A 26,615-nucleotide genomic window follows, 5' to 3' on the forward strand; every position below is an offset into this window, starting at 1 on the left:
AAAATACTCATAGTAAGAGCAATGCTAAATAGAATAATAAAAGTACCATAATTAATAGTATTATTACTACTGATATTAAAATAGTAATCATTCTTTAATTACTTTTAAGCAATCTTACCCATGCATGGAACCAAAAAATCATATTTGCCCATAGCTAAAACTCACCTGTAACCGTAGATCCATGACCACTACTGAACCCTAAAAACATATTGCCCCAAAATAGTACTCATCCTTGAACCCTAAAAATGTATTTAAACATAACTGAAAAAAAATCCCTGAACCCTAAAAACAACCTTACAACTATACACCCACACTGTCCCCAAAATCCCCAAACTGTCCTTTCATCTTGAGCCTTTTCAATCTATGAACCCTAAAAACAATTTACTCCAAAACACCCACCCATCCCTAAACCGTAGAAATCCCATTGATCCATAACTCAAAAATCCTCTTCCTAAGCCCTAAAAAAATTAACTTAACCCCTTCGCTGCAGGGCAAATTCTGCCGAGGTGCGAGTGGGGGGGGGGCGGGGCAGGGCGTGGCACTCCAGTACTGAAGACGGCTCCTGGCCGTCATAAATCACGGTGGGCATGTGCTCATGATGGCCTGGAGCCGCCCGAACTCCGCCCACTGATTAATTCTCTCGCACAGGTGCAGAATTAATACCGCATGGGCGGAGCGGCAACGTTCGGACGGCTACTGGCCGTCATGAGCACACACCTACTAATGGAAGAGCAGTGAACCCCCACACGTGCAGCATTTGACAACTGGGCTAGGGCTGAGAGCATTACTTTACATAGGGAGGAGATGGCGGGACTGAGAAAATTCCCCATTGCGCAACTCTGGGATGATACCTTGAAGTCTTTCCACAATGTGTGTCTTGCCCAGGGCATTACTTAGCCACTTTCCACCAGGGGCCCCACCTGGGTAGGGGATGAGATACAGAGCTACACGTCCACACGACCGCAAATTGCCTCGCACCTACATGTAATGAATTGCACCCACTTTACACAATACTACTACTGACCCATGTAACGACGGCACTAATCCCCCTCAGCGCCGAGAGCTTGCTCTCCACCTAACATGCAGGATCAGCTAACCCCTTCCCCCCGGGGGGCGCCTTGCTGCGGCGGGCTCCAGCCTATCGCCCCCCCTACGCTAACACTTCTCTAACACCGAAGACGCCCACTCATGACAATATATGGTACTACCTCTTATTTTATATGGTACTACCTCTTATTTTAAATTTTGTACCCATTTTATTTTCTACCTTTCTAATTTCTCCCCCTTTCTTTCTTCGTTAGTTACACATTTTAGCGTTGGAATAGTTATTATATACGGAGTAACGCATTTACCGCGTTGATCTTTTGAATATCGGATTTGTATATCAATTGCTTTCCACTTCACAACGCTTGTGCACGGACGCACGCTGGACATGACGTCACATGCTTACTAACGAGTGGGAGTTGACAGTGACGCGTGCTTGGAAGATCAAGCCAAAGGGAATTACATTTAACACATCACACGGCGCATGGCACTCTCACCCACTAGCTGACCACTATTCGCGCACCTTTTTTCACAACATACTAAACCCATGATCACTATTTCTTTTCTTTTTATCTTAATCACGGCCTGGGGCACACTCGGATTTTCAGATACCCTGCACACTCCAAGCCTCAGATGCGATCATTTCGTATTATAAATGATATGATTTGGCATAGCACGAATAGTCCACTGGGGAACTGATCTCTGCTTTCTCCTCCCTCCCTCGCATTTGCTTTTACTCGCTTACACTCCTTCCTTGTGTTGGGTGGAATGAGGTGGTAATACTGTGATGCAGGGAAATATGCTATCCTTTGACGATTATATTTTGAAAATGAGATGATGTGTTACATTTGCTTGTTTGTGGAATTTGACACGTATTGTAAATGCATAAAGAAACCAAATAAAGATATTCAAACAAAAAAAAATGAGCACACGCCTACTGTGACTCATGACGTCCGGGAGCCTGCATGAGCACTCGAGGAGTTAAACCTAAAATTCAACTTCCCGAAAGTCTACAACTCACCCTTATCACTCAACCTATTCCAACCCCAGATCATAAACACCCATTACACCCCTATACTACCCAACCCTGTACCCTAAAGGTCCCATTAACCAATAACTAAAAATCCACCCTAGAAACCTTAGAACAAAATGTAAACCTTATACACAGACACTCTCTGTGAACCTAACACATTTTATTTTAACCTTGAACAGATTGCTACTCCTAAACCCTAAATACCCATTAAACTAAAACTCTACAAATCCCTTAACGCTAAACATCTAATTAACCCAGTTAAAAAAAGAATCAATCTCTAAAACCCTAAAAAAAGATATCTCCCTATTTATAATGAACATCTTCAACCCCTGCAACCTAAAAACCTAATATTCAACACAAGCACATGCAAACACGCACAGCACACCTATTTATACATATGTCCTCTGTACTTTTACTTTCAATATTTTTAATAAAAAAACCTTAATAAACAAAATGTGTTCAGTATGCCTGTATTTTTTAAAAATTGTTTTTTAATATTCAAAAACATTGATTTTTATTAACTTAAACATAACTTGTCATTAAACTTTTAAGCTAACTAAATTAATTTAGACAGTTATAGCAATTTAAATGTGCATATCCTTAATATGTGTGCGTGTGTATACACATACATATATATTAAGGTAACTTATTTGTGAAGTAAAGACATTAAAACCTTCTAGTGTGGTAATGGCTTACAATGTAAGACCTCCGAAGTAACTGTAGCATACTGAATGCATTAATATAGGATTACTGACAAGTTGAAGAATATTGGAGGAATTGTCAACACGAATCTGTATATTCAAGAGCCTAGCTTTCATCATAAGATAAGAGTATGAGCTCTCACATGTATGCTTGAATGTTTGCTTATGTATATGCATATTGTTGTATCAGTATGAGCACAAAACATGCATTGAAGGTTTATTTGTGTGCATGGATTATGTTGTACTGGTTTCAGTATCCACATATGAAAGATGCTTCGTGTGCATGCATTATTTTGTATCTATATGAGCCCATGTTTGAGGAAGGAATTTTAAGCAGTATATACTATCTCAACATCCTATTCTTTAGACCTTTAGGTGTATGTATTTGCATTTGTATATCAGACCAATAAGAATTTTGTGTAATTACTTTAAGTTGTTGGTCATGCATGCAGATCTTTGCTAGAAGATAACTTATCTGCCTAGTTTTGTGCTTTCTGAAAACAATGCAGATATTTTAGACGGTGTCAACTTAAAATTGAGTAGCTGTAATTCAGTTGTATAATAATTGAGCTTCCACAACTTAGTTCATTTTCTGATGGTGAATTATAGTAAAACCACCCTAATCTGAAACAAGAACTCTTTAAAACTGCATCACGTTTTGAATGTAAGGCTTTACTGCTTCTCATTAGGGCTGGTTATGTACTTGTATTGTTTTACTCTAGAGAGAGCCAGAGCAGTGCAACTAACGCGTGTATTTTTGTTACCACCAAAAATATTTAATTCCTCCAGATCTAATTTTTTTCTTTTAATCTAAATCTGTTTTTCTGATTTATGTAATATTGGTGTCTACAAGCACACCTATGGAAGAAGGATATTTTTATGCATTCAAGAGAGTGCATTTGAAGAAAATAATCTCTTTCTTCAAAAAATTTTAAGGGTTTGACCTTTAAATGTCTGGCAATAATACAACCTGTTCCTAAAAATAAAACATTGCCCAACACTGTTCTCGTTGGTTATATTGTACCAGTAAATGAACTTGATGAGCGAAACTGTTTGCATCTTTTTAGTGCCTCCAAGCCTTGGATTTCTTACATTCAAACCAGGTGATCCATAGAGACATCAAGAGTGATAACATTCTTCTAGGAATGGACGGATCTGTGAAATTAAGTAAGTTTCCCTTTGTGTGATATTTACAATTTGTGGAACCGTAACTATGCAAACTGCACTTAACTTTGGTTAGGAGTATTAATTAAATCTGTTTTGAGTTTTTAATATATTAATGAGGGATGTTGCTGTGCAAGTGGTAGATGAGTAAACCGGGTACAGGCGGCTGGCTAAAATGTGTTTTTGGTACTTTTATATTTTAAGGTTTTTATTACTGTTTTCAGACCTGTGGAATTGTGTTTAATGCTTCATAAAGATTCTTATTTCTCCACTTAATGTGCATATTTTCTTTCCTTTGCCTATGTCATAGTATAATCAATGCAGAAGTAATAAACACTATGGCTGATCATCGTTCTAGAGACTTGATAGTAGAAGCTACCATCTCACTCAAAAATTGGGACCCCGGAGTTGATGGCTTAAGAAAAGGGCATAGGTGTTTGGAAAGACCCTATTTTGGACATCAACCTAACTTAATAATAAAATTGTTACATATAATGTGGTTATAACATTGAACTGTATACATTTATATTTTAAAAAAGCATTTCATGGAACCTCATTCACTTACACTTTCTTTTGTTAGATCTTAACTTACTCTAGTCAATACGCAGATTTTGCTCTCTCAGTTTTAAAAACAATATAGTACTGAAAGAAAGACATATGCACCCAGCTGCACTGGGTAACAATTCAAGAACATTTAATTATGTTTTTCATTAGAGTTTTTTAGGTCTCGCCTGTCAATGCGCATGCGCATTGAGCGGAGCGAGACTATAGTGTCTTAAACAGACTTTAACTAGACTGGCGATTTGATGAAGTGCATGTGCGCTTTTAGCTCAATGAGCAAGCGCAATGAGTTAAAATGCGCGTGCACAGCATCCAATCGCCAGTCTTCGCCATCTGTTCCCCCTCCCCAGCCGCCAGCACCTCCCCTCTCTCTCACAGCCGACAGGCCGTGTTATTTTGCTCGCATTTCACAAAGCCTTGCTCGCATTTCTCCTCCCCCTCCCCGGCCGCCAGCACCTCCCCTCTCTCTCACGGCCGCCAGGCCGTGTTATTTTGCTCGCATTTCTCCTCCCCCTCCCCAGCCGCCAGCACCTCCCCTCTCTCTCACGGTATTTTTTCAGCCTCCCCTTTTTCATTTCTCTCCCCACTTTCTTTTTCTTTCTTTCTCCAATCCTCTCTGTCAGTGTTTCACACATTTCCACTCTTATCTTTCATTGTCTAGCTGAATCGCCCTCTCACTTTATCTCTGCACTATCTCCATTATTTCCACCTAGCCTTCCTTCCCCGGCTCGTGTCTTCCCCTGCCCTCTTTTTCATATCTCCCGCTCTGTTTCACTCTCCTCCATTTACCTCACGGTCTCCCGCTCTCTACGTCTCCCTCTCTTGACAGCTCGTTCTGTTACGCTCTTTTTCTTGCTCTTCTTCACTGTCGCTGTCGGCATTTCCTCCTGTCTACTTTTAATTCAATTGTGCATCTCGGGGCGTTTCATCCTTGCTTCTGCGTCCCGCCACATCCCTCCTCACTCACTTTGTTTTCCATCTCGCTGCTGCTTTCAAGCATCTCCAAAATTCAACACTTCTCGTTTTTTTCTTCTTTCACCCACCCATTCTCACCTGCCCTCCGCAGCACACAGCATGTTTCCTTTCATCAACCGGGCGCCTGCTGTGTTTTATCTTTTCAAATGGCAGCCGCGCATTTTCTCACAGCTCTCCCCAGTGCAGGAGTGGATTTGTGCCCTTCACCCTCCTAGCTGTGTCTCTTCCGGGAACCCAACTGCCTCGCAGCGCACCGCAGCTCCCCTTCCCACTTGCTTTTTAAAGTTTCTTGTTTGTTGCACGGGCATTAAATATGTAGGCACATCACTCTTGGGCTCCCTGTCCGTACTTCTCGCCCCTGATACACTCTGTCTCCCTCTCCATGCTTCTGTCCCCTGCTGCACTCTCAGGCTCCCTGTCCGTGCATCTCACCCTTGCTTCACTCTTGGGCTCCCTCTCCGTGCTTCTCTTCCTTGCTGCACTCTCTGCTCCCTCTCTGTGTTTCTCTCCCCTGCTGCACTCTCGTGCTCTCTAGAGATGTGGCCTAACGATCAGAGCTGCCATCTAAGTCACGTAAATACAAAACATGTTGCATTCCAAATGCTATAGGTGTCACATTCGCAAAAGTTATAACTATTGGCATAGTAAATGACAAAGCTATCCATTTAGCTATTTTAAAAACTAACACATAAATAAAATATTTGTCATTTACAAGACCAATAAATCCAACTTTTCTAATGCGAGACCTATTGCATTTCCAATGCTTGTTTTAAATGAGCAATGTATGTGTCCATGAAGCTACTACAATGGAATCATTGATACTGTATGAAGTTTATTGTTTCTTCAATGTAACATGGACAATTGCTGTATTTGATAGATCCATGTTATCAGACCCTAAGTGAGTGTAAACTGGATGGGTGTCTCGTGCAGATTATTAAGCAGAGTTTAAGAGTTTATTGCAAGTACAATGAAGGTCTGATCACCTCGTCTAGTCTCCTTTATAGATCTGACTGTGCAGAATATTTTGGTCTTTCTTGACTGTCTTTGGGGAATTGTTCAAATAAACCCATTGCTGCCAGACACTTCTCCAAATGTAAGCTCAATTTGTAAGTGTCTGAGATACCTATTGAATGACTTTAATGTCAGCTGCCTAAAATATGCTTCCAAACCTACCAAGTTATCTGCCTTTTTACCAAACGTGCAGAAGTGTTATTCTCATACTGATACTCAGTGCATATGTTGAATAACCATTAGAGTAACCCTTCAAATTTAAAACTGTTTGTGTTGATTATTTTACATCCATGTAATTGAGCCTAATCTTCTCATCTCCTACTGTCATTATTTCTCTTTTTGAAAGCTTATTTCACAGTGAACTACAATAGAAGCTTGTTTCACAGTGAACTACTATTGATTTGTTGCAATTCAAAAGGCGTTGCAGGTATTCAGAAAAGACGCCCCAAAATACGTTCCTATATTAAGTGCCTTTCATAAGAGAATTCATACTGCACTTAATTGAGGTCATAGACACTACTTCTCCCTGTTGCCATTTATTGCACATTTATTATTTTGTTTGGTTTATTTCAACGTGGATTCCTTTTTTTTAAAGTTGTTGCTTCCATAGGACTACACTAAAATCCTTTGGTTGAACCCTATTCTACATCTCATTGTGTCATCAACATTCTTTGTGATCTAAAAATTGTTCTTGCATTGTGGTGGAAATCTTCTTTAAGATTTGTGTTATTGTGAATTTTAGTTTTTGAATTTAAAGATGTGCATATTAGAGTTGCTGAGTACTGGACAGTCTTTGAAAGGAAGGAGGTGGTACCTCTCTTTCTGTCCTTAAATCCTATGCTAATTTCCTATTTTCAGTTTAAAGAGCGCATTTCTCTGCCAAGAAGCATTATCTGGCAAATATCTCCGATAATACATCAACTTCACTGAGATGTCCAGGGGCCATTCTGAGTCGTTTTGGAATCAATATTCCTGCAAGAATGCTTCTAATTGCATTAGTGTACTGCAATACCCTTTTTGAAGTTAGTCAATTACATTTATGTTTGTTTCAGCAGAGTAATGCAAATCAAATAAAAATCTAGAAGACACCAGCTATTCCTGATACTTCCATTTGTCATTGTGTTTAGATGAAGGGGCTGACTAAAACAATGAGTACTTCTGGTAAACTGGTTGGGATGTATGAATAGACGACTTTGTGAATAAAGCATTCCACCTAAGAGTGGGTCAGAGCTTAAATTCTTTAAATTAATAAGAGTGACTCACCTCAGACAGACGTTGTGTCCGCTGGAAAGATGACCAGGAATACTTGTCAGTATGATTAGTAGGTCATACTCTTTGGTCATTTAATTGTCTGAATTCCCTCTGTTGAGGCAGCTAGCATGCTTGTATTAGGTCTACAAACAAAGGGTTGATGGGATGTAGAAATACAGTTTGCAACCCCTGCATAATTACTAAGTGCAAAGCTTATACAGTGATCTAATCTATCTGAAATTGCTTTTGTATGTCTGAAACAATAATTATAATTGATACTGAGTGAGGGTATGCTATTGTACTGTATTGTAGATTGTTGCTCTGCCATTGCAATTAAACTGAGTACTTTACAGAAACTCCGTTTCAAAATAAATGGGTGTATATTTTCTAAGTAAATACGTAAGGGGTGCAGTATCCCTTTGAGGGGGAACGGGGAAGACTTGATTTAGGTTGTTGAGTTTTTAAGTAGCCCATTAAAATATATGTACCAAAGAGAACCAACCACGATCAGATTTAGTTGGTTATATTATACCAGGGTGTTTCTGGTATTCATCAGAATATTCCTGACATAGGCAGACACAAGGTTATCAAAACTGCTAATCAAAAGAAGGACCATGGTTTAAGAATTATAAGTAAGAAGTGTTTCCATATTTTGCATATGATTTTACCAATAAGAGATGGGATATCTTAACGTCTGTCATTTCTTTTCTCTAGCTGATTTCGGTTTCTGTGCTCAGATTACCCCTGAGCAAAGTAAACGGAGCACAATGGTGGGGACTCCCTACTGGATGGCACCTGAAGTTGTGACACGGAAAGCATATGGACCAAAAGTTGACATCTGGTCCTTAGGAATTATGGCAATAGAAATGGTGGAAGGAGAGCCCCCTTACCTTAATGAAAATCCGCTCAGGGTAAGTTTGTTGCCATTATATATGACTCCAGATGGGATCACAGTTTTGGGCTGAGCAAATCCTTCCTAGTTCTGTTTACCCTCCTCTGCGCAAAATGAAAGTAATCTGTCTGTAATTTTAAAGATTTGTTGACAATAGACTATAGAGGCACCTGCATTGTCAAGCTACACCTACAAATATTGGTGGCAATTGTTGCCTTACTCTTTATCTTGTGCAATTGTTAGGACTAAAAGAGATGCTCAAGTGTTGCTAATAGTAAACAGGCTGTGGGAGATTAGTTTGTGATTGCTGGAAATCCTAAGGCCCGTACCACTAAAAAGAATATGAACCTACGTTTAACTATTACCAACCAGAGATTACCAACCAGTGTCATATTTATACAGGATATGTAACATCTAGATCTGCATCAGGTACTTTACATTGCTTTAAAGATGTATGTCCCAACGAAATTCTAATAGATAACAATGAAATCCATGCATACTGAAGATTAAAGACATGAAAGGAAGCTTGCATTTTATGCACTCTAAAGAAAAAAATATTTTTTGTTTGTTGTCACATTTAATACACAGTTTTGTACGGCATGAAATAAACATTGCCCTATTGTGAACCAAATTAATCAATAATACAGGAACAAAAGCTGATACTCGTTTTAAGCAAAATAAACAGAATTGTCTAGCAAATATATACTTTTCATTTTGTGTCCCTTCTTGTTATTTATTTCTGTGTAAGCAAGTTAGTAACACAAAGTGTTCAAGATTTTCTATGCGCTACTTTCTCCACCAAATAAATGAAAACATTCAACTTTCCTTCTAAACAAGGATCATGCCATCATCCAGGATAATGACTCAAGAAAACGAATACATTTTAACCTGAATTGTATTACATGTATCATAAACAGTATGCAGTGTACAGTGCAGGAACATGAGATGGGTCATGCTGGAGTAAAGGATATGGCACACTATAGCGGAAGCATGCAAGATGGTTGAACCACTGAGTTGACTACACCATCACCTTGGGGTCTCCAGTTTAAATCTAGCGCATGTTGGTTGCAATTAAAATATAAGCCCACCGGATGGCATTTCCTTCATAGAGACTGTTGCCAAAGTTTAGGGATTCTTGACCTGCTTAATTTGAACACCCTAATCCCACATGCAAGAAAATCAGGTATATATTAGCAAACTGAATTCATTTGTTGAGCACTTTGTTATAGAAACTTACATTAGTTCTTTTGATAGACATTGGAAGTAATTCTTCAATTTAAATAGAGGTTTGGCTCTAGCAAAGCCTTATATCTCGCTTGAAAACCCTTTGAATTGACGATTTATAAGTTTCATTTTTTTTTTTTTAAAAGGTAAATCTGCCATTAAAACTAATTTGTTTCAGATGCCAATAAACAGCACTATTAAGAAACTTGCAATGTGATGTTAAGCAACAATGAAACATGTTTATTTTCCAGGCATTATATCTCATAGCTACTAATGGTACGCCAGAACTCCAAAATCCTGAGAGGTTATCTTCTGTTTTTCGAGATTTTCTCAATCGCTGTCTTGAAATGGATGTGGACAGGCGAGGGTCAGCCAAGGAGCTTTTACAGGTACAAATTCTGTATGATTCAGCAAAAATATATATATGTGTAGTAGTAAAATGCGATTTCAAAATTTGGTATACTTTAGCTAATCTTTGACTTAAAAGTAGCAACATTTTTTTACTTGATGTATTAATCATATAATGAAAAGTTAAAGGGCAAGCATAGGGTCCTTCCTTTCACAATGTTTCCCAGTCTATGATCAGCATTATGATAGAAAGGATCTGTGTGTCTCTACCCCAGTGAGGAGCCAGAATATGGCCCACATGCATCAAAGGAAAAACCGGTCGCAAACGGTCAGATTCTCAGAATCTATCCCTTTGCGACCGGTATTTTTGCATTTGGGATATATCATCTCAAATCATCATCATGCAAAATCATAAGAAATAGCAAAATTGCGATTACTTAAATTGCGATTGCATTTAAGGCATCACAATTTGCAATTCCTTAAGTGCAATGCAATAAAGTAAAAAGAATTGCGATTTCGCAATTAAGAATCACAATTTACCATCAAATGGAAGGTGATGGTAAATTGCGATTTCTTTGAAAAAAGCACCAAAGTTCATTTTTCAAAGTCCCATGTTACACACACACCTGCCATTGGGGCATGTGTGCAACATGTACTCGTATGCCGATTTCAGGGGTGCAACAGGGTATCCTTTTGGAACCCTTGCACCCTTAAAATTGCATGCGGAATTTGCGAGTACCTATTGGGTACTTGCAAACTGCGAATGCAATTCCCATTCATTCCTATGGGCCTCTAGGTCCATAGGAATGAATGGGAAGACATTCCTTAATTGCGAGTCGCAATTATGGAATGTTTAGAAATCGCTATTTTTTTCGAGATTTCTACATGCATGGGCTTTTGCGATTCCTTAATCACAATTGAGGAATCACAAAAGCCTACCTTGATGCCCCAATATTTGTAATTTTCTCGTTCTAACAAAAAAAATCAAAACTGTGTCTGTTTCCATGCTGAGGCACAGATACACAGCTAAGAAAAATCTATCTGTGCCCCACCGAGGAGCCAAATGCTGTTTGAAATTTGTTTTCGCACAAGAAAACAGACACTTCCTATTTCTATGCTTTGTACATGCTTGAAAATTGTGGGGGAGACTTGAGAACCCTGTGGGAAACTCTGGAAAGCTGTAGATTACTGCAAAGTAGACAACATTCTCAATTTACCAAGTGGCCATTTGTGTAAAGTGATCAATGATTTCTCAAAAGCTCTACATGTGAATATAAGCACGAAAAAAAGGGGGAAAAGGTTTTCAATGGTAATTTTTCATGAATATTTACAAAAATAGTCTACTATTGTAACCGTCAGACTCTTCTATTTACCAAGGTGTATCATATTTGTCATTCCTACAAAAGCCCACACCACCAGCACATAACCTCAATAAGGTCTGGTTTTCAGTGTTTTTATTATTATGTACATACCATGCATCACTCTATAATAAAAAATTCTAATAAATAGAAATTGGGTGCGAGTGAAAGCTTTATATTTTTTTAAATGTACCCAAGATCTAAGGTAAGGCATAGGTGTCATTTGTACCACTTACATTTCTGGATTGCCTATAATCCTAGGTGATTTTAAGATTATTTTATAAAGTATATTTTGGACGCTTACTTGCCATAGGATGCCCAAAAATGTATAGAAATTTAAGAGCAAATGCTGTGGCTCCTAGCATTTTCACACTTCTTTTGATTAAAATAGTACCTCACAAGAGTGGATAGACATAACACCCGGGACAGGGAAAAGCCCCAGAAGAAACTTGGAATTAGATTGATTTTTGGATATGGGCAGTTGTGGGAAAACCTAAAGAACCGAGACATTTCCGACAACTAGACACCCAGTGTACTTCAAAGTGGTTTGACATGCAAGGATGCTACTACGTTTTCCTACCCAGAAAGCCTTACAAACCTCAACATTTGGTTAAAAGAGCAGACTTTTCTCACATTACTGTGAAGCACAGTTGTTGAATTCATTGGGAAACGCAAAGGTTTCACCACAAGTGTTCCATCACAACAATATCTTGTGTGTGAGTGGGCCTATCGTATCTGACAGGAAGAGACAAGGGGGCCCATTAGGATGGCGGGCGGTTCGCCCCGCCAGGCCGGCGGTAGCCACCGCCTGCTGGCGGGAGCGATCCGCCTGCCAACCGTGCACAAATTACCCCCCCCCGCCATATTAACATGGATGGGGGTCCGCGGCGGACGGAAAGATATGGTTGTATATCAGACACCACCAGCCATATTACAATGGGCATTTTGCAATGCCGCCACGGAAAGGCATGTGGAGTCTTCTTTGGGGGCCCGTTGCGGGCCCCCAAGGACTCCGGGGGGGTGGGGGGTGCACATTGGGGGGTACTCCCCAGCATTTCAAAGAACAAAATGACAGGCACCGCACTGTGCCGGTCACGTTGTGCTTTGAGATCACTAACGTGTATTTTTAACATTGCGGCGGGCGGTGCTTTCAGCACCGCCCGCCGCAATGGTAAAAATACAGGATGCGCCCGCCACTGTGGTGGGCGCATCCTAAATCCACCCACAGGACCCCCGCCCTTATGGGGGCGGTCCCTTGTACCGGGAGGATGGCGTGCGGGCAAAGTCCGCCCGCCATCCTAATGGGGGCCAAAATGTGGACCGTGTGAAGTTAATGTAGTGCCAATCTACATTAGCAGGGGGGCACATTAAACAGGTCGCCTGCACTGCGTGTGTTTTAAAAGTTCCGCATGATTTTAAAAATTGCTTGCTAACAGTCACCTGATTATCTGTATTTACAACTCCCCGTTCCTCCCCGAGCCGAGCTCGTGGTGTGGAGGGTGGTCTTACTATTCCTGCTCACTTCCGGCGGAAGCGGGGGGGTGCGGTCTAGTCCTCCTACTGCCGCCTCCCTACTTAACCGATGTGCTGGCCAACGCGCAGCGGATGCGCGCAGCGGGCGCGACGGTGGCGCGCCGGAGTCGTGCCAGAGTCCTGCCCGTCTGCGCCCGTCCGCGACTGTACGCGGCCAAGGGCCAGCTCTTCTGTCTCGACGTGTCCAACATTAAGGATAACCTATTCTAAAAATACACTCTTAACCTTTAGGCCACCCCAATGCTCGTATGATACTCCTCTGTGCCCAAAGCAAACCCTTCTGACGTGCCCCGATTGTTCGCTGACCCTCTCTTCGCTTCCCTCAACATTAGATATTTCTGCATCCAATTTCTTACGTAAACCTATTCAGGAGCCCCCTTCCCACACATTTAACTTCATCAGTTTAAATTGCAGGTCTCTACCAAAACACAGTAGAGACGTTTTTGATCTTTTCAGCTCCTCCCAACCGGACGCCCTATTTCTTACGGAGACTTGGTTGACGGGCCATTCGGGTCCAGATATCGCAGCTGCTCTTCCTGATAGTTACACCTATACGGGTAAAAACAGAAGGGGTAAGGAGTGGGGAGGAATAGCTATTATTTTTAAAAGAGCCATCTCTTGTAAGTGGGAGGATATTGTTATTCCTGGGCTGTTAAAGATACTTATATCCCCCTATTTCACCCTGATTTACTGCCCCCCTGGCCCTGCCATTTCTTGGGCTTCATCTCTTCCAGAGCATTTAGCTCCTCTACTATTGAATGCGACTAACTTTTTAATTGTTGGCGATCTTAATGTTCACTTTAATGATAAAATCTGCCCTAACAGTACCAATTTGATGTCTGATTTAGCAGCCATGAACATTACCCTGCATAATTCGGGCCTCACTCATAAGGCTGGTAATTTCCAATCTAGAAGCAGTAATGTGTAAGTCTCCCTTACCTGTCCCGTGGTCTGACCACTTTATTGTAGAATTTTCCATTACGATTGACCAATCTTTCAACCCCCTTGCAACGGCTTCTAAACCTAGAGTGACCCGCAATTGGAAGAATCTTGATTCCAACAAATTTAATTCCGTTTTGTTAAACTCTATGCCTCTTACTGAGGTTAGTAGCCTTGATCAAGTGGACGTTATTCACCACTGTTTTACTTCTGCTGTTAATACTCGTCTTTCACTTCGAAAGCAGACATTTAATGTACATCACCCCCCTGCACCATGGTTCAATGACCTTCTAAAAAAAGAAAAAAACAGCTGTAAACACCTCGAGCGGAAGTGGCGCTCTGACTACGACCCTCACATTAAATTGCAATATAAAGCTGATTTAACAAAATATCATTCCCTTTGCAAGATAGCAAGAACTGATTATGTTAACTCATCTATTCTAAATGCCCAAAATAGTCCCAACCCTTGTTTAAGGTGGTACAGGAACTCTCTGGTGCCACTTGTCAACCTAAGGCCCCGTGTTTGGATAAAGCACAATGTGACTCCTTAGCAGACTTTTTTGTTTCTAAAATTGAGAATATATATGCGGACTTTGGTTCCCCTAATGCCCCCCCATTTCCCCCGGAGCTTAACATATCTACCACTCCGTGCGATCATCAGTCGGCGGAATTGGATATTACTGCCTGGGACCCCTTGACCCTTTCTACATTACATGACATAGTTAGAAGTATCAAATCCGGTTCCCCTTTGGATCCCATCCCTCCCCAAATTCTGCTAACCCTAGACTCCTCCTCTCTTAAGCTCATCTTGGAGTTATTGAATACGTCCCTCAGGGAGGCCAAGGTCCCCAATTCTTGGAAACACCCAATGGTTATACCGTTGCTGAAAAAGGCCAATACAGATCCAAATAACCCCGCCAATTTCCGCCCAATTTCGCTTCTTCCAGTCTATTCTAAGATTCTGGAAAAGCACGTAAACAAACAACTCACCAGCTACATTGAATCTCATAATATTTTACATCATTCACAATCTGGCTTTCGCTCGGGTTTTTCTACAGAATCCACACTTCTAGGAGTCTCTGAAACCATTCGTCATCTGGTGGACAGAGGGGAGACCGTGGCACTTATTCTACTAGATTTAAGTGCCGCATTTGATACGGTCTCCCACCCCATTCTGGTTAACATCGTCAAGACCTCTGGCATCACTCATTCTGCCCTTGGATGGCTTACCAGCTTTTTGTCTGACCGGACGTTTCAAGTCTTCTCGGCTACTTCTGCATCCAAAATCTACAATTCAGCATACGGTGTTCCCCAAGGTGCCATCTTGAGCCCCCTTCTCTTCAATTTGTATGTCAGACCCTTGGCTAGTATTGCGGAGCAAGCGGGGCTCTCCATATATTCATATGCAGATGACACACAGATCATCTTTTCACTCTCCACCAGCCATCACTCCACTACATCCTCCCTCTGCTATGGTCTCAACAACATTGCCTCCTGGATGCTTGACAACAAGTTAAAATTGAACGGAGGGAAAACAGAACTTCTTCTGTTTGGCAACAACACCGGCTTATGGGGACCCTCTCATTGTCCTGCTCAAATAGGCACCCCTCCTAACCCATCTAAAACAGCTTGCAACTTGGGCATCATTTTTGATGACCAGTTGTCCATGAGGCAACATGTTGTTAGAGTCTCTTCCACTTGCACAACTATTCTCAAATGGTTGAAGAAAATCACATGGCTGCTTCCTTTGGACACCCAGAAAACCGTAGTCCAGGCGCTAATAACATCTCGCCTGGACTATGGTAATGTTCTTTTTCTGGGGGCGGGTAATCCGTAAATTGCAGACGGTTCAGAACATGGCAGTCCGTCTGCTATGTAAACTACCCTACAAGTCTTCTACCTCCCCTTCCCGCCGTAGCCTTCATTGGCTTTGCATTGATAGTCACTGTAAATTTAAGGCTCTCTGTTTTATACACAACATTAATACTGGCAAGGCCCCTCAATATCTGAGATCTTTGATTCATCTGTACTCTCCCTCCCGCACTCTTCGTTCGTCCAATCAACACAAATTCCAGATTCCTAGGATTAGGAGAGCCAGAATGGGTGGTCGCTCTTTTGCTTTTCTGGCCCCATCCCTGTGGAACTCTCTCACTCTACCCCTTCGGATTGAACCTAATTACCTAAAGTTCCGCAGGGATTTAAAAACTTGGTTATTCAATCAATAAACTATTTCGGCAGGCACACCTCCCTTGTTGGTCTAGATCCGGGAAACCTCCGGGTAGCTGCGCGCTCTATAAAATAAAATTAAATATAAATAAATAAATAAATAAATCTGGCCTCCACGTGGTAATAAAATTGAAATTTATTTTTAAACCCATTCTTTGAAATTTGCAGGGCAGTCTGGATCATGTACCCAGCTGTGATGAACGCATGCCACCTTACTGTGGATTCCACTGTCTCTCTAGTGTTTAGTAATGTCTGAAGTTAGTAGGTTTTTCTGGGTGCCAGCGGACCCCAGCTCAAACACTGTAGTAATGCCACATTGATACGCCCCCATCAGAAACATTCCTTGGGTTCTAGTGGGCTGATGATAATTCAACCCCATTGAACAGCCACATTTCTAGTACCTCATACTCTGGAGACCCAGTTGAAGGTTCTGTGGAAAAGTAAATTTTGCCATGTTCTGTGTCCCTACGCGTCCTCCATCATATGTTATGTGTGCATGATTAATATGCATATGTATTCCCCGTGTTCAATTAAAGACGCAATTACAGTTGTGTCCATTACTAGTATGCCAGTTTCCAGTTCTCGTGAAAGCTACGAGTATTAGGCCTATGTAAAGTCACGTTGCCACGTTTCTCAGTGTGCACGTTATTTCATTGAAAAGTCCCCGTTTCTAGGCCTCAAAATGGCCTGGACACCAGATTTCAGCTCCTGTCTCCTGAGCCCTCGCTGAGGAGCGATACAGCCCCCACCTGTGTTCCTGACCCTTCACTTACTTCCTGCCTCACAGTGCCCGGCTCAGCCTGGCTCTGCCTCTGAGTTTGCCAAGAGTATGTTATGATTCCAGTTATCAGTTCAGTCCTCCTTCTCTGCATTCCTAAGCTACTGAATCGCATCAATAGTTTCCGTCATTGTCTAGCCTTTACGTCTCCATGTAAGAGAAATACTGCATTTAATGGTCATTTAATATGCTTCATCACGCACTACATGTAGAATAATGCATGCTCCAGTCTTAGAGTCCGTTAGCCTCTCCCCTCCTGACTCTTAGTTTATATCAACATGTTCTCTAAACATCAGATACTAGATAGGGTTTAGGTACATGTCGCCCTGACTCTCCAGACTTCAGTCTCTGCTCCTAGCACAGAGTTCATAGCCCCCAGCTTCTCCTAGTAACGCGTCATTGCCAGTTTGCACGCACCACCAGGTTAGAGGTCCCGGCTCCTTAGGTAGCCCCCTCCATGTCTCCACCCCATTCATGACATATTCTGTTACGTTTACATCACATGTCTATGTATACGCCTCTGTTACACCCACTTTTACCCTTATCTTTCGCGACTGCTACTGCTCCACCCATTGCTCCGCCCATTGTATGTACTGTAATGCAATTGTTTTAGTATATATACTTGTGCACTGTTATTAAATGTTAGCGCGCTCATCCCAGATCCAGCCCCGGCAGCTGCCCGGCCTTGCCATCCTATTCCCGTGCAGGTTGTCCTGTTCCTGTCCTTTATGCTGTATTAAACCTGCAAAACTCCTACTACCTCGAATCTTGACTCTTATTTATTGAGCTATCTGTTATTGCTATGCCTAGACAAACCTAGATCCGGTATTATTTATTTATATACCACATAATGGCGCCCGAACAGGGACTTGCCCTTTCCCCACGCGTCGGTGAAGCCACGCCGACCCCCTGACCCTCTGCAGTCGTGACGGAACTCTTCTGCGCACCGGCAGATATTTCTGCTTCAAGTATCCCTCAGGCCCACGGAGGAGACGGAGGAGGCGGTCCAGCATCCAGACGAGACGGTGGAGGAACGCGGCGAGTCCCGACCAGAGCCCAAGCCGAGAGTCCAAGGTCCGAGGTATCCGGAGGCCCACCCGTAACAGAAGTCCGAAGTCCGTCCGTCCGGCGTCGAAGCAGTCCAGTCCGAGGCCTTCCGTTCTTGCTGCCCGGTGAGTACCGTTGCTGGGGTAGTATCTAGACAGGGTCAATCCAATTGACTCTGGTCCGTGGGGTTTGGTGGTACACATATCCCAAACGAAGTGTCCACTTCGGTGGATGCGGGTCCTGACGTGTCTCTTTATGAGACCGGTAAGTCTAGTACTGTTTCAGCAGTGCATCTAGTTTCTGTTCTAGTCAGTTCTGTTCTCGAGAAAATTCATGTATTCTGTTTTCCGTATTCCAGGTGGTATTCTGTTCGAACTGTTATTCACAATGTTCTTCATGTATTTTAATGTCGTGGTATGAGTGTGAAGTAATTATCGTGTTTATTGTATATTGTATTGTGTCCAGATTATAGTTCAGTCATGCCACTCTTTTCAAAACTGCGTCAGTTAAAAACCAGAAAAGGTCTGCTGGAAGCAGCAGTTCCTGTTCCGCCTAGGGACAGTCCAGGTCATTTTATGTATCAGAAGCATGGCATAAGCGCCATATTGTATCTAGATTTATGGGTAGAGTATACCAAAGGTTTGGAAGAAAAGTATAGATGGCCCGTATCAGGTACATGGGATGCCGAGTGCATCATGAGAGTAGAAGAGGCATTATGGAACAAGAAAGCCAGACAGTCACAGAAAGATGCCATTGAGTTATGGCGCAAAGAATCTCATAGAAGAACCGAAAAAGAAATCAGAAAGTCTGAATTAAGTAGAGAATCCTTAGAACGAGCACAAGAAAAAGAATTAATCGAGATAGGTGAACGAGTTAAAACCGAACAGTCAGACAGACAGAGGCATGCCCTCATTAAGGGTATGTATCCTCTTCTTGCCGAGGGCTTGCCAAAAGCGACCCTGGAGGCATCCAGTAATTTTCCGCTACCACTAGTTCCGACCAAGCTACGTCACAAACCGACCGCAGCTGATGTTTTTATTTCGTCCTATTTGGACGACACAGTCCCAGAATATGCAAATCCTGCTCAGCCAGTCCCTGTAAATCAGGCACTTCCCGCTCCTCCAGACACCGGAGTACCTGTTACGGTACCCCCGGTCCAGCCCGCCATACAAGTCCAGCCTGCATTTCCATTTCCCACTCTGCCAGGACGAAGAGCATCAGTTGACGATTCTAGTTTAGGGGCCGCAGGGGGAGGTCCTCCAGGAACCCCGCCGCCACACAAGCGTTTAACGTTAGTCGAATTACATGCACAAGCGTCACAGCGTACGCCCAGATATCTGTCTGTTGCAGAAATAAGAAAAGCCCTTACCGAATGTGGCTATGATCCAGTCCCAGGCGAGGATAATATGGTTTTATATTCATTACGCGTAAGAAAGGTGACCGAGTATCTAGTCACCCTACCAGATATGAAAGAAGATCTAGACAGAATATATCGTTTTATCCGTACAGGGAATGATCCAGAAAGTATTAGTGACGTCATGTCTCAAAGGAAAGCTGAAATTCAGCTCATGCTATTAAAGTTTCTGATTAATTGTTTAATACGAGAACAAGATTATCCGACCAAAGATCAAGCCGAAATGAAAGTCCTGACAAGGTGGAGTGATAATATAGCCGAGGGTAAGCACAAGACTATCAGTAGTATAGAGAGTATGTACAAGAAAATTCGTAAAGAAATAATAAGGATACACGAACAACGCAAAGAAGCACGAGTAAGCGAGAAGGAAAGTAACTCTGATACTGAAGAGGTAGACGATGAGAATCCTGCCAGAATAGCGTATGTAGGAAAATCTAGATTTCCAGATCGCCATTTACGTCTAGAACACAAGCCAACTTTCCATCATCCAGCACCAGAACAAGGTTCTCTAGAACAAGTATTCCAAGCTACCGATCACATTCTGAAATCACGAATCGGTTATAGCGAGCTAAGTACTATGCATGAACAAGAACTAGTCAGATCAGCAGTCCAATGGATTACTGATTCTACCACTTTTCCAGACGAAATAGTGGCACAAATGTTTCTGAAATTGCCCCCAGCCGAGCAACGACTGGCGGGTATGTATATGATCCAGCACCTCATTACTTTGTATGAGGGTCAACATTCTGATCCAGGTCCGTTACATGATGTCCTGAACGAGTTACTCCAGTATAAATGGAAAGGTTTAGGTACCGATTTAATTAGTGTCATTCTAGAACAGCGCCACAAATACAGAACGTTCTTGAACCCGCATTTTGTTCATGTCTCACCCCCAGAAAGTAAACCCTTTTACATAGACAGACAGAATCCGTTACGAGAAGTGCATCCAGTTAAGACAGATGGTGGTGAAATGCAACGAGTGTTTGTTTACACCCCGATCACAAAGATGGAACTCTTAGAGATGAAAAAGTTAATTCCCTGTCATGATAAAGATCCAGCAGGGTTCCACCGAGAATTAAAAGACATGCTCCGTATGGGAGAATATACGTATCCAGACGTTATTAAAATGTTAAAAGTCCTATTGCCCGCAGGGGTATATGAGAAACTCAAGGAAAAAGATTGGGAGGTGGGAGAGAAAAAGATCGATTGGGCAGTCCTAGAAGCTGAAGATAAGGCACGAGTAACAGGTACCGGTCTTGGAGATAAATGTAAAGAATTACCAGAATTGTTAATACAAGTTTTGCCTAGATTATTGACAACTAGAAAAGAAGACTGGGATGCAATCTCAGCCTGCAAACAGAAACAAGATGAAGATACTAGTGATTATTATTCTAGATTTGAAAAATGTTTTACCATAAACAGTGGCCTCAAGACAAGTAGCGAGTCATACCCTCACCTTTTTGTTACTAAATTAGTCGAGAACTCAAGTCCACAAGTTAAGAATCGAGTTTTGAAAGTCGAAAGTACGTGGCAAGCTAGTACTCCGTCCCAGATGTTACAGATGCTCCAGTATCACCAGAACAGAATCAGAGAAGAGCAAGAACACGAGAGAAAGCGTATGAAAGACACGAAAATGAAAGTACTAGTTGCACAATCTGTTCCTCAAGACAGTCAGAAGAGGGGTCCGAATCAAGCCAATCATCCTGCAGCTCCCGTTAAAGGAAACTGCAATTATTGCAAACAGCCAGGTCATTTTATAAACGAGTGTGCAGTTCTGAAACACAACATAGCTAACGGTAAGACTAAAGAAAGACCACGTCCGCCTAGACAAGAACAAGTTTCACAGACTCCTCAGCCACAGAATGCACAACAGACAGTTACAGCACCGCAGCCTATTGCTGCAACACAGCATGTTACACAGCAGATGTACCAGTATGCACAGTCCGAGTATCCAGAGTATCAACCGTATTCATGAAACAGCCTAGAGAGGGAGGTAGGCTTGCCTCTCATCGAGATTCCTGTAGATCAAGAGGGTCCCTATGTTCATAGTCAAGTATTAGGGAAAGACAGAAAGTTTCTGATTGATACAGGGGCAAGTAGGACCACCATCAGTCACGCCGAAGTTCCAGGGGCTCCGCTCTCAGGCTCTAGAAATGTTTCCCTTGGATTTTCAGGAAAGCCTATTGTAAATAAAATTTCAAAGCCAGTTACTCTAGAAGTAGGTCCATTGTCCCGCACTACTGATCTGTTACTTACTAAGTCATGTCCAGAAAACCTATTGGGTATTAAGACACTGAAAGAGTTAGGTGCAGTTATATGCTGTTCCCCAGAGGGAATACGATTGTTCCTACGTGACTTCAAGGGTCACTATGTATTACGAGATTTTGATCCGAGATTGTCTAATGTTCCGCAGCATCTATGGGCGCAAGGTCCAACTGATGTTGGTTATATGCAAATCACACCCCATCGTGTGACTCTCAAGCCAGGTGTAGTCCTGCCACGAATCAGACAGTACAGATTGCCACCGGAGGCTGTAGCAGCCTTATCCAAAATTATTGACGAGCTCATGGCTCAAGGAGTAGTTGTAGAAACTGACTCCAATGTATGTAATTCTCCGATCATTCCTGTCATGAAACGTACTGATCCGAATGCACCTCCAGTATATCGATTAGTGATTGACCTACGAGAACTCAATAAATGTATTATTCCTCAGTACCCAGTTGTCCCGGACATTTCTTCCCTATTGACAGCCATTGATTCCGAAGCCTCATTTTTCACTGTCATAGACCTCAAGAATGCGTTTTTCAGTGTCCCCATTCATCCAGACAGCCAGTTTCTTTTCGGATTTTGTTTAAATGGAAGGAGCTATATGTTCACACGCGCTCCTCAAGGTTTCACAGAAAGTCCTAGTATTTACAGTCAAGCACTCAAGAGACAATTAGACAACATTCACATGCCAACTGACACTGCCCTGCTCCAGTATGTCGATGATCTACTGATCACAGCCCGTTCTGAACGTGATTGCGAGCGAGCATCACTTACAGTCTTGTATTTCCTTGCCGAGATGGGGCACAAGGTGTCCCCTTCGAAGCTTCAATTCTGTGTCCAGCAAGTGATCTATTTAGGCCACTTACTGTCCAAGAGGGGTAGGCAGTTGACACCAGACCGTATCCAGTTAATAGCGAGTCTTCCTCAGCCCAAGACCCAGAAGGAGGTACGTGTTTTTATCGGCCTTACTTCTTATTGCAGACAATGGATTCCTCAGTATGCATTTCTAGCTAAACCACTGATACAGTTAACGACCCAGGAGGCAGCCGTATCGACTGTCCTCCCTTGGACATCTGAACATACACTTAGTTTCAATGAGTTAAAGAAAGCTTTATGTCAAGCTCCAGTTCTAGCAACACCGAACTACAGTAAACCTTTTACACTTTTCGTCACAGAACGCGAAGGTACAGCATTATCTGTTCTCACACAAGATCAAGCAGGACAATACAAGCCTTGTGCTTATTTTTCGAGCACATTAGATCCTGTAGCCCAGGCTCTGCCTGCGTGCCTCAAGTCAGTTGCAGCCACAGCTCTAGCTATCAGACAAAGTGATTCCATAGTTTTAGGACACTCCCTGACAGTACAAGTTCCACACTCCGTGGAAGTTCTTTTAAACCGAACACAGACTCAGCACTTGACAATTGCACGTTTAACAGGTTATGAATTGACACTGTTCCAGCCACACATAGAGATCAGACGCTGCAACGTTTTAAATCCTGCTACACTGTTACCGTCAGTTACATCGAATCCTGCCACACACGACTGTGTGGAAGTAGTCAACATTACGACAAAACCAAGACAAGATCTGACAGATATTCCATTACCAGATCCCGACCTGACACTTTATGTGGATGGTTCATGTATGAGAACAAGTACAGGAGAACTAGTTGCCGCGTATGCAGTGACTACTGACACCGAAGTTATAGAGACACACCGCATTGACACTCTGTCCGCTCAAGCAGCAGAGCTAGTTGCTCTGACACAAGCCTGCATACACGCTAAGGACCTGAAGGTTAATGTTTACACAGATTCACGTTACGCATTTGGAGTCGTACACGACTTTGGAGTGCTCTGGCAGGAGAGAGGTTTCATGACTTCTCATGGAACCAAGATTCAGCATGGTCTCCTTATTCAGGCCCTGTTAGATGCTATACATTTACCGACATCTATTGCTATCATGAAGTGCAAAGCACATACGAAAGTTACTGACACTATTTCCCAGGGTAATGATCTAGCAGATCGCACAGCCAAGCTCACAGCACAGACATTAGACATTCCAGTTAATAAGACACCGACATACACTCCAGATCCGACTACCTGTATGACAGTTAAGGACCCCACTCAAGATGTCATAGACATCCAGTTACATGCTACTCCCGAGGAAATCAAGAAATGGTCCGAAGTAGGAGGGGTCCAGACAGATCAGGGATGGGTAACGAAGGGTAGAGCCACATGGTTTCTCCCCGACTCTATGGTTCAAGTCATTGTTAATACCGCACATAGTCCAGCACATTTAGGAGAAAAAGCCATGTTAGACAGTATCCAGAACATTTGGTTCAACAAGCATTTACGAGCTGCAGCCAAGCAGAAAGTTCGTACCTGTATGATATGTTGTCAGTTTAATCCAGGTAAAAGTGTCCCGGTGGAACAAGGTGGATTCCAGCCCCCTGACCACCCTTTTGAGGTCCTCCAGATGGATTATATTCAGATGGAGCGATGTCGAGGTTTCAAGTATGTTCTTGTAGTTGTATGCGCTTTGTCCAGGTGGACAGAAGCATATCCAGTCCCAGATTACACAGCCGCGACTACTGCCAAGCAGTTGGTTCGTGAGTTCTTCCCCGTTATGGACTCCCTAGAGTCGTATATTCTGACAACGGCCAGCCATTCTCATCTGAGTTGATGAAACACATTTCCCTGTTGTTAGGGTACCAGTGGAAGTTTCATTGTGTACGCCATCCAGAAGCAGCCGGTCTCGTAGAGAGACATAACCAGACTTTGAAAATCCGCATTGCAAAAGTATGTCAAGAGAAAGGTGTGGACTGGCTAGTAGCTCTGCCAGTTGCTTTATTTTACATGCGCATGGTCGCACATTCCAGATCAGGTCTGTCCCCGTACGAGGTCGTATTCGGCCGCCCCCCTAACATGTGGGGTACACCTAGACCCCGAAGTATTACCGATGTTTCAAGTAATATGCTGACAGATTACCTAGCTTCCTTGATGTCTGCCCTCAACTCTTGTCGTTCACAGGTTGCCGCCGCATTTCCAGACAATACCGAGGTGGCACCGCATGAAATTGTTCCCGGATCCATGGTCCTAGTGCGAAATTTCGATCGTTCAAGTCCACTGGAGCCTCGCTGGAAGGAGCCCCGACAGGTCCTCCTCGCCACCCGTACAGCCGTGAAGTTGGAGGGACGCAAAGGCTGGGTGCATCTTTCACACATCAAAAACTTTTATGGACTGAAACCTGTCTCAAAGAACATTTCCGAGCATTTAAAGGACTGCCAAAGTACTATTCTTAAGGACTGTCCCGCAAAAGACATTGCTACGAACCCTTCCCTGTTAGAGACAACTCCGCAACAGGAGTATAAGAAAAAGTTAAGGTCTAGTAAAATAAGTCAGCCAGTTTGATTGTCTAAGTCCTCCCCTAGGTGAAACGGTTAGACCGGTTTCTGACATGTATAAAATAGACCCCCATAGTGAGAGAGTTAGTCAAAACTCAATCCGATGTATCGTTTTTCTATGTTTCATATTATTTCTCAGTGTTATGATTTCCTGCACCAGTTATGCGTTTTATCTGTATTTTCCAGTTCCTCATGTGAACAAGTCTTCTAATGTTACAGTAGAGCACACGTTTAGTGATCTGCCTCCTCATGAACTCTCTTATCGCCTCGCTATGCGTAACAATTCTTTTATCCGCATGTTACATTATTCACACCAGACCAGCAATGCCACTAATTGTTGGGTGTGTGGTCGACTCCCCCCTTTCCAGACACCGAAGGGAGTTCTGCCACTGTTTCCTTATCCGTTTTCACATAATGGTTCGTGTGGAGCATGGTCCACGTTAACGTCATCCTCAACAGATATGTCTTTTCTTAACAGTACATGTTTCCCAGACAAGCAAGGTCTTCCCCACAGAACAGGGTTAGATCTCGAAAACGAAGTTTATAATTTGGGTAATTATTCTTCGAATTTTATGGTCCTGAATGTTCAGTCTGATTCTACTCCAGACTTACCTGCTATTTCAGTACTACCAGTCAAAGGCGAATTATGTGTCCGAAATTATGGTTCCGTACATGTAGGACATAGTGATTGTGCTACTATTGTCAAGTATAGTGACAGTGGGAAATCTATTTTCAAAGCTTCACGTCATTCTTATTTTGTTTGTGGTCAAACCGCATATGTTCGTCTGCCCCTCGATTGGGAGGGAACCTGTTACATTGCCTTCCTACTGCCGCCAGTCTTCCTAGCCCCATCTGATTATCATAGAAACACACATCTAGTACACATTAGACATAGAAGGGAGGTCGAGTCCCCGATTGTCGATTATACTGAAACTGCTCTAGAACAATATACAGATTTCAATAGAGGTTTCTTCTTCTTTATAGGACCTATCCAGAATAGTAAGTTAATTCGTAGGTTAACCAGAACCCTTGAAGCAGTAGTGAATGAGACTGCCTCTGCCCTAGGTAATTTAACTGAAGAGCAATCTGCTATGAGATTTGTCGTGCTCCAGAATCGTCTCGTCCTTGACGTCATACTGGCCGATAGGGGCGGGGCCTGTAGAGTCATCGGATCTAGTTGCTGCATTTTCATTCCAAATAACGCGCCGTCTGTTTATTCAGCTATAACCAGACTTCACAAAATTGCCCATCAGTTACACCAGAATCCAGGCACCTGGATATGGTCCGGTTGGTTCTGGAGTATAATTTCTGCCTGGGGATGGAAAGTATTGTCATTTCTAGGTATTGCAGTAGCGATCATATTCAGCTGCTGCCTCTGTATACAATGTGGCCCTGCGATTTGCGGCATTTGTGCTACCTCTTGTATTCCTAGTCCCAAGTCCCGTCC

The 26,615-nt window shown here is 42.6% G+C and overlaps 1 protein-coding gene across 2 annotated transcripts in view; it reads left to right on the plus strand.

Moving 5' to 3' along the window:
* The window catches only part of PAK3 (p21 (RAC1) activated kinase 3), a 357,271-nt gene that overhangs the window by 325,222 nt on the left and 5,434 nt on the right, over nucleotides 1-26,615 (plus strand). For both annotated transcript variants that reach the window (XM_078688801.1, XM_078688802.1), the window contains exons 12-14: nucleotides 3,846-3,945; nucleotides 8,455-8,651; nucleotides 10,108-10,245. In XM_078688801.1, the coding sequence (XP_078544927.1) occupies nucleotides 3,846-3,945; nucleotides 8,455-8,651; nucleotides 10,108-10,245 (435 nt within the window). The remainder of the gene's footprint in view (nucleotides 1-3,845; nucleotides 3,946-8,454; nucleotides 8,652-10,107; nucleotides 10,246-26,615) is intronic.

This window comes from Lissotriton helveticus, chromosome 4_1, assembly GCF_964261635.1.
Source record: "Lissotriton helveticus chromosome 4_1, aLisHel1.1, whole genome shotgun sequence".
NCBI classification, from domain to species: Eukaryota; Metazoa; Chordata; class Amphibia; order Caudata; family Salamandridae; genus Lissotriton; species Lissotriton helveticus.